Source organism: Arachis hypogaea, chromosome 20 (genome assembly GCF_003086295.3).
Source record: "Arachis hypogaea cultivar Tifrunner chromosome 20, arahy.Tifrunner.gnm2.J5K5, whole genome shotgun sequence".
Lineage (NCBI taxonomy): Eukaryota > Viridiplantae > Streptophyta > Magnoliopsida > Fabales > Fabaceae > Arachis > Arachis hypogaea.
In genome coordinates this window covers 142,474,850-142,483,827 of record NC_092055.1, presented here as the reverse complement: position 1 = coordinate 142,483,827, position 8,978 = coordinate 142,474,850, and the positions used below count along the sequence as shown (strand labels likewise).

Here is an 8,978-nt window from a genome sequence, read left to right as displayed (position 1 = left end):
TGCCCCCCTCTTCTCAGACTGCTCAGAAGAAAAACCCATCTCCATTCCAGTTTCCTTCCTTCGAGTTCAGAGAGCAGAAGCTCAACCAAGAAAAAAACCTTAGATTTCGACGGTCAGTTCACTGCTAACTTCTTCTGCGTTTTTTATTTATGCCATGTTCAATGATTATTTGATTACTGAATATTTGATTACTGATTATTTTTTCAAGTACTCTCTCTCTCTCTCATAAGAATGTGTATGAAACTATAATGTTGCTTCTTTTGTGTGTTATAGGCACATCCAAATGTGTCAAAGCAAGAAAGGAAGGGTCTGTGTAGGCTTATTGATAGCAACATTATAGTTTCATACACATTCTTATTAGAGAGAGAGAGTACTTGAACAAATAATCAGTAATCAAATATTCAATAATCAAATAATCATTGAACATGGCATAAATAAAAAACGCAGAAGAAGTTAGCAGTGAACTGACCGTCGAAGTCTAAGGTTTTTTTCTTGGTTGAGCTTCTGCTCTCTGAACTCGAAGGAAGGAAACTGGAATGGAGATGGATTTTTCTTCTGGGCAGTCTGAGAAGAGGAGGGCAGAATCGCGACGGAGACAGAGGCCAGGCGACGAACACAACTTAGAAGACGGTGGTGGGTTGGAAGAATCTGCGACGACCAGACGAAGATGATGGTGACTGAGCGCTCGACGGATGGCGGTAGGAGCGCAATGGAGCAGATGAATACCAGGAACTGACGCGCCGAGCTCGAGGAAGAAGAAGCTGTGATTCTTGAAGGAGGAAGAAGCACGAACGACCAGATGGTAGTGCCTGAGAGCGACGGACGGCGGCAGTCCTTGCGGCGGTGGTGGAGAAGCTAGATTTCCTGTTTCAACTTCCTTTTTTGATTTGGGGAGAAGCTGGTAAGATAGGGTTTGGAATGAAGACTGAAGGTAAGGGGAAGGAAGGTCATCCGTGCCGGAACCAAAACGACATAGTTTAATTCAAAACGATGGCCTCTTGCGTGCGACGCACAGTGAGAGAGATGAGAGAGATCGAGGAGCAGAGAGACGATAAGGTTTCTGAACTCAGATGAAGAACAATTTTTGTTTTTTATTTTTTTAATATATTTAACATAGATGAAGAACAATTTTGATTTTTTATTTTTTTAATATGTTTTTGTTTTATTGTTTCAATTATTTGAAACTATAAAATTAAGATTAATTGAATTTTAAAATTTGATTAATTTAAAAGGATATTTTTGTCTAATCAAATAAAGGAAGGATGTTTAAGTCTTTTTATAAAATTAAATAAATAAATATTTTTTATTTTTATTTAATTAAAAGGGTGTTTTAGTAAAAGTGGTGATATACTATATATTTAAAAAAGAAAAAATTAAATGCTGACGTAGAAAATAAATTTCACATGTCTTATTGTTATTTGTCTATATTTTAAACGTATCGGTACGTATGAATTTATCATCGTACCGTAGCAAACACCTTATTTGAGATATGTGTCCTATTTTTTGTAATCTGTAAAGGTGAGCCAATATATAAAATAATTTTTTATTTTAAAAAATTTGAAAAAAGAAATTATTGTTCGTTATAAACATGTTTATTATAATTTTTTTAAGTTTTAAAAGCTGTTTTATCAAACACAATTGTGCTGTTTGTGCTTATTAAAAGTCTTTTTTAATTTGATTTTACTAAACGCAAGTGCTGCAGCTTTTAAAAAGACAACTTTCATAAGCTACTTTCAAAAAGTAAAAACTTTACCAAACTAAGCCTATTCGGCCTTATACATACAATAATTTATTGGTTAATAACAAACTCTTAAATAAAATTTCGATCCGCAACAGATTAATTATTGACCTATCAAATTAAAAAATACCGTAGACAAAAAAAATGTCAAATATTCCGTGACAAAAAAAAAAGATGTAGAATTTTTTCTATTATTACTCTTTATGGTATGCAATTTTTTTTTATTATTTGTGTTTCGCAATTGAATCCAAGTTCACACACATATTCTTGAGAATTGTCTACTCTATAAATAAAATAAAATTTAAATATTCAAAAATTTCTAAGAAATTCTTTATTTTGGTAACTATTTTAATTATTTTTTATCTTTCAATAACATTATGTGGATTAAAAAAATAAAATTTTCTTAAATAATGATCAAAACATACTTAAAAAAGTGTAGATAATATATGTATAATAAAGTCTACGTGTTCAAACTTCATTTAATAATGTACTAAAGATGCCGATCAACTTAATATTACATTTAATAGAGAAAGTCATAGAGTTGGCCATAACAAACAAGGTTCAATGATTAAAGTATTAAAATTTTCAATGGCCCATAATAATAAAAATGTATAATTTGGTGGACTTCTTCCCTAAGATTCAAAAAATCCCATTTTGTTTGTTATCACTATGTTGTGTCTAAATTGGCTGGCTGCTCCAATTCATAAATTCAACTCATGAAAGATGGAACCAACATTTTTCAAACACCTTGTTCATCAAAAGATGCTAATTAATTCCCACTATACACAAAGTAGCTTTTAATGTTTTTCATATATATCTTTTTTTGGTTGTCCACGATATCCCCCAACCCGACAGGTCAAGGACTAATTCGTCGCGGATCGAAGCTTCATTTAAGGATCTGCCGCTGGCCAATGAATTGCTGCATGCACAAGGTGGAATTCGAACCCCCAATACTTATTTAAGTGGACGAGTGAGCTGACCACTCGACCAACCCAAATTGGTTCGTTTTACATATATATCTAATTCATACATCATGTGAGTTGAAAATATGAAGCACCATTCACATTTTCTTTGATGGATGCAAAAAAAGTCAATGCCCTACTTTCATGGTCACTCATCATCAAAACAATATATATACAATCAAACATTCATTCTAACAACATTCATCATAAAATCATTCATAGCTTTAATTGTTGTCTTCTCAAATTTTTTTTAGTACACAATAAAATATTCGTTCGTCACTAGACTGAAAAGTCTAAGAGTGTGTTTGATTTAGCGTTTGAAACACAGAAAGCACGTTCAATCTTCTTGCACGCCAGAAGACAATCATGCCGCGATTTGGTTTGGTTGTTGTTATTGTTGTTGTAGTGCTGATGGGAATGGTTTCAAGAGGTGAGTCCATTAGAGACTTAAGGAACTTTAAATACACATTTGAAAGTCAATTACCAAAAGGGCCAGTTCCACCATCAGGACCTTCAGAATGCCACAATAAGCTTGGTCCTTACAAATACAATAATGTTGAAGCTTCTTCTTTTCCAAATGATTACTATATTATTTGTCCATAGCATCTAATCAAAGATGTGGAAAAATGCATATATCTCTGTGGAATGTAAGAATTTATGTGTTATGTGTTTTTTATGGTAAGAATTCAGGTGCAGTCGACTTCACGTGAATTTGATAGATGAGAGCCGTTAGATGATTTGACTGATTTGACTAAATTTTCATTTAACGGCTCTCAGATATAAACTTCATATGGAGTCGACTGCACTTAAATTTTCACCTTTTTATATTCAGATGAATTTTGTAAGAAAAAAAAGTACAAAGGAAATGGAAACAAAAAAGACCAAAAATAATTTTACTATTTCTTCCCCTTCGTTTCTTAGAACATATATGTTAATTTAAGGGAAAATAATCAGCTTATTAAGCATATGTTAATTTTTTAGTTGTAATAGGTTTTGGTCTCTGTTCAAAGATTATATACTTGCATCTTACATTGATCAAACTTTGGAATTTGGATGATATGTTGGCTGCATCGTATCAAACTTTTTGTATATGTATTCCTTTACGCATTCTATTTTTATCTATTCATTCATGGGCTTTATGAGTCTAGCTAGAGGTGCATTATTATATATCCATCCTTTCAAAACCTCAATAATTATCCCCATGGCCAAAATAAAAAAATGAACTTATTAATTATCTTCTATATAAGCTTGAAATGAAAATAGTTTTTCTATATATACTAAACTAAATCTCCTATCACTTCCTAAAAACATATCTTTCACTACAACAAAACAATATTTTCGTGATGCTTTCCTTTACTGTTTGGCGACAGTTTTAACTATCACTAAATTTTTTCACAACATTTTAAAAAGCGTCGCAAATTTGAAAATCACCAGTGACATAACGACAGTTTTGGATCACTATTGATAAAAAACGTTGCTAAATTGTTTGTGATCATTTTAAAGTATAAAATTATTACTAATTTTTAATACTTGTTATTTATTAAGGTGTTTTTTATATTTTATTTCGCGACAATTTAAAACCGCCATTAAATTACTAAATTTAGTGACAATTTTTTTTTTATATTTTAGTGACTATTTTAAACCGTCACAATATTATTTAATACATAAAATTGTATGTACTAAATTTAGGATTTATCACTCTATTATTACAATATGTAATATGACTCGTATTTTAAGTAGAGTCCATACTCTATTTTATGATAATAAAATAATAACCTTTAATTAAATATAAGGTTTAAAAATAAAAGTGAAAACAGTGACACATTTTTTATTTTGCATATATACCTCATGCAAACATAAATCTACTCAATTACATACCCTTAAACTTAAGTATCAATTCTAATACCCAAACTCTTATTTCTACTTTTTAGTTTTCAATTTAGTTAAATGTTTATCAACTCCATTTTGATCATACAAATATTATAATATTTGCTAGGAAAATTATTATTCTCATCACTTGAATATATATATATATATTAAAATAGGCACTAAATAATACTTTGTACTATAATAGTATATATCAATATGCATGAAGACCAAAAGAGAAATTAAAATAAAGCTGAACAATGGAGTTCTCTTATTTAGACTTAAAGCAAATACATACACACATATATTTTACAACCCACACTAAGTACCATTAATTATTTTTATTGTGTGCAATAGATAGAGTAACTTAGCAAACACACATTATTATTATTATTACTATTATTATTATTATTATTATTATTATGCATTACATATATACAAGCACCATTATTTATTAATTTAAGCCAAAACACACACTTCAATATCCATTTTAATTAATTAATTATGGCTAAGGCATTTGGCAACATGAGCATCAATGTCTCGAGTGACCTTAATAGCAAAGTCCAAATAAGATTGAGGAGAAGCAGCAGTCATATTCTTCTTATTCTTTTCATATTCAAAGGTCCATTTCACAATCCCACCACCACTTCCCTTATCTGAAACTTTTATGGTGCCCTTGAAAGTCTTGTAATCATTACTGATTTCTTCACCAAAGAGGCTATAAGTGATTGTCTTGTTCTCATCATCAATGGCTTCAATCTTTTCCTTTGCACTTGTTTTCTTCCCTTCTGCAGGTTCCAATTATTGTATTTTTCATTATGTCAAATAACATAAGCTAACCAGGACAATATTGAAGATTAAAATGTAAATACAGTAGTTTAAATAAGGGTTAAGTACAATTTTAGTTTTTAAAGTATAGGATGAAAAATTATTTTGTCCCTAATCTTGTTTTATATAAAAAATCTTCCCTAAATTTTAAGTTAGTTTAATAATAGTCTTTTTTACTTAAATTTTAATTTTTATTTTTAAATTAGTCGTAACCAAATAAATTATAAAATAAAATAAAAGAGAGAAATAAGAGAAACAGAATGGATGAGGGGGAGAATGAGGGAATCACGCGAGAGGAGGAAGGAAAGAAGATGGAAAAGAAAGCAAGAGGTAGAAAGAGAGAACGACACCCATAGTTGTAAGAACCGGATCGGACCGGCCGGTTCGATCGGAAAATCGGTAAACCGGACTTATAATCGGTCCGGTTGAGTGATGTAACCGGATAAGGAAGAGAACTGCTTTGGACCGATTTGAACTGGCCGGTTTTAATAAAAACCGGAAAACCGGCGGTTTTTGGTTAACCGACCGGTTCGGAAATGTTTTTTTTTTTTAATTCCTTGTCCAAAACGACGTCGTTTTGGTTTTTTTTTTTTTTTAAAAAAAAAAAAGCCCTACGGGTACCCCAGCCCCAAACCCCACCTCCAGTTTTCCACTTTCCACATTTCTGATTCCCCCCAACCCTAACGGCGCCTAACCCTTTCCGCCTCACCTCACTCTTTTACGGTGTCACCCAGCCGCCAGCCGCCAGCCGCCTGCCGCCCGCCGTCATCTTCTTCGTCTCACCGCCGGCCTGATCTCTGAAGGAACTAAGGAAGTAGGAACAGCCGAACAGAACAGACCCGCGGGTGTCCATCATCGCCGTCGCCCTTGCTGCGCCGTCGAACTCGCCCTTGCTTCGCTCTTCTGCTCTGTCAAACAGGTTAGCTCCAGTTCTCCTCTGTACTCTGCTCTGTTCTGCACTTCTTGCTGTTACAGTGTTATGAATATGCTTGTTGAAATTTCTGGGATAAATATGCTTGTTGAAAGCTTGAATCTATGAAATATGAATTATGTTGTTTGTTGATTTGTTCTGTGTTTTACCGTAAGACACAACAAAAATTTGCCCAAACCCGTTTGTGAGGAAACATGGCATGATGAAACATTTTGTGAGCTGTATAAAAACCAAGTGGTACGAATAATTAAGAGCTATCGAAAAACATGAACGTTTCTTTCTCCAACCACTTTTATTATTGTCAAAAGCAATGTGAAAATTTTGGCACGAGAGTTTCTGAGAAGGTGCATTGGAGTTGCACTATAAATAAATTCATGTTAGCATCGCCAACTGCAGTACCAAACACCAAAACATTTCCACAAAGCATTTTCATAGCTTGAGCTACTTACTTGTCCTTATTTGAAAGCACATTTACTATAATAATTGTATTCTTCTCATAGTGTTAAGAGTCATTGTCTGCAATGAAGGTTCAACCAGTCTTGTTGTTATTGGTGATATCAATCACCCTTTGCACACTTTTACATGCTTGTTAAAAACTTGAAAATTTGTTGTTTTGTTGATTTGTTCTGGAAATATGAAATATGAATATGCTTGTCTTGCTGAATAGGAAATTTAACTATTTAAGATTGCTTATTGACTAATGCTTGTCTAGGTCTCTAGGATGAATATGCTTGTGCTGTGAATTTAACTATTTAAGCCTTTAAGGTTGCTGTCAGATGGAGCTAATAATTCTGTAGAAAATGCAAATCAAAATGAAACCAATCAGGATGTAGCTCCACATTTGTCAGATGAAGAGCAACTTGCCGACTTCGAAATCACTCCTTGGATTTAGTTTATGAATTGTTATCCATATTGTGTTTAATTAAGATACTAATGTACTAGTAGTAACTACTTTCATGTTTATCTTTGTATTAGTTATATTTAGACTTTGAAACTTGGTTGTTTTTAAAATGTTGGTGAAGAACTAACGATATGTATTTTGAATTTATTAATTTTATGACTATTTTTAGTATTTTATATTTTTTATTTATGTGAAACCGGTTTTACCGGTTCAACTAGCGGTTTATCGGTTGAACCAATAAACCAGTGAACCAGTAACTTGACCGGTTCGATTACCGGTCCGGTTCTTACAACTATGACGACACCAATGAGACTTGGAGTCACCGTTGCTGTTGAAAATCAGAACCAAAGGTAAAGAAGGAAAAAAGTATTTTAGTCCGAAAGACAGTTTTAAATTAAACTTTAGGGACAATTTTATGTATTAAAAAAGGTTAAGAATAAAAAAATTTTTTGACCTATACCTCAAAAAGTCAAAAATCAAAATCGTACTTAAAAACTATTTTAAATACAATAAAAAATTATAAAAAAAAAACAAAATTACGGGACGCAAAATTTACATGGATATGTAATTAGGGTTTTACTCTTTACTCATTTGCATGAATTTTGTTAAGCATTAGTTTAAAACACTCCCTCCCCCCTACCCCCTGTACTGTATATACAAACTACTAACTTCGAACAAGTATGTAAAGTGTAGGAAACATACTGGTACTCTAGTTGTTTTAACCGTTGATCTGAATTATAAAAAATATATATTAATTGAAATCAATGGTTAAAACAATTGGTGCATCGATACTCCCCAGTACACTCGAAATATTTCCATAAATTGTAAAATCATAAACCACTAATATAAATATAAATATATATTAAAAATAAATTAAATAATATATATTTAATTGAATTTAGTGATTAATTTTAATATACAAATAATATTTTTAAACTTGGAATAATCAATTAACTTAATTATATGACAATCTTAATAAATTAATTTGCATAATATAATGTTTAGATAAAGTTAAAAAAAAATGGTTACCTATGGTATAATCCCACTGCTGGACAGAACCAACGTTTTCCCAGTCTCCTTGACGCACGTGAGCTGCATGCACATCATCTGGACAGATGTTTGGTACGTCATAAAGTTGCTTCCTCAAAACTTTGTAGAAATCAGAAGCATTTGCTTCAATCTCTGTTTCACTCTCCACTTTCCCACTTAGACTACTCATGCCTACACTCCCTACAATAATTAATACAACAAAACTTTTATTTTTATATATGTATGTCACACAATTAAGAAATGCTTGCTTACCCTTATATATATCAACTACTGTATCAACTAGTAGGCTATTATTATTGCTTTATTCCCCACTTTTTACCGACTTATCTTCATTGAATGAAAGTAGAGAGACTCAGAGGGAAGAAAAAAAGCGAATAGCAACTTGGTTTTGGGGATTCTGAAATTGAAAAAGAGATGGTTTTGTTTTTTCTGGTTGGATTATTTATGGAAGGTTCTAACGTGGGGAAAGAATTTTCTGGTTCTTGAAGGACCAGGGTAGTTTATAAAATTTTAAGAAATTTTGTGGAGAGAAATGCTATTTTAGCCATTAATGTATTTATGTATAAATACATGTGTGGTTTAATTTATTTTTAATGTGTATTTATATTGGTGGCTAATTTTAGTGTACACGTAACATAATCCTTTTATTTTAAAAAGTGATATACACGATGAATGTGCTTTTCGTAATTGAATTAAATTTTA

The 8,978-nt window shown here is 31.8% G+C and overlaps 1 protein-coding gene and 1 long non-coding RNA gene across 2 annotated transcripts; one reads left to right on the top strand and one right to left on the bottom strand.

Annotated features, from left to right (window-relative positions):
* Positions 1-4,814: 4,814 nt before the first annotated feature.
* LOC112784792 (MLP-like protein 43) lies at positions 4,815-8,692 on the bottom strand. Its single transcript, XM_072229424.1, has 2 exons — positions 8,256-8,692; positions 4,815-5,354 (listed from the first exon to the last, which is right to left on the bottom strand). The coding sequence occupies exons 1-2, from the start codon at positions 8,443-8,445 to the stop codon at positions 5,065-5,067; spliced, it is 480 nt and encodes a 159-aa protein (XP_072085525.1). The 5' UTR covers positions 8,446-8,692; the 3' UTR covers positions 4,815-5,064.
* Positions 5,352-7,397, top strand: LOC112784793 (uncharacterized). Its single transcript, XR_003194052.3, has 2 exons — positions 5,352-6,313; positions 7,091-7,397. It is a non-coding gene; the product is annotated as an uncharacterized lncRNA (long non-coding RNA).
* Positions 8,693-8,978: the final 286 nt, after the last annotated feature.

Coding starts and splice junctions, on each gene's coding strand:
- LOC112784792 (XM_072229424.1), bottom strand. CDS start 8,445: ATGAGTAGTCTAAGTGGGAAAGTGGAGAGTGAAACAGAGATTGAAGCA. Junction 5,355..8,255: donor GCAGTGGGATTATACCATAG/GTAACCATTTTT, acceptor TGGAACCTGCAG/AAGGGAAGAAAACAAGTGCA.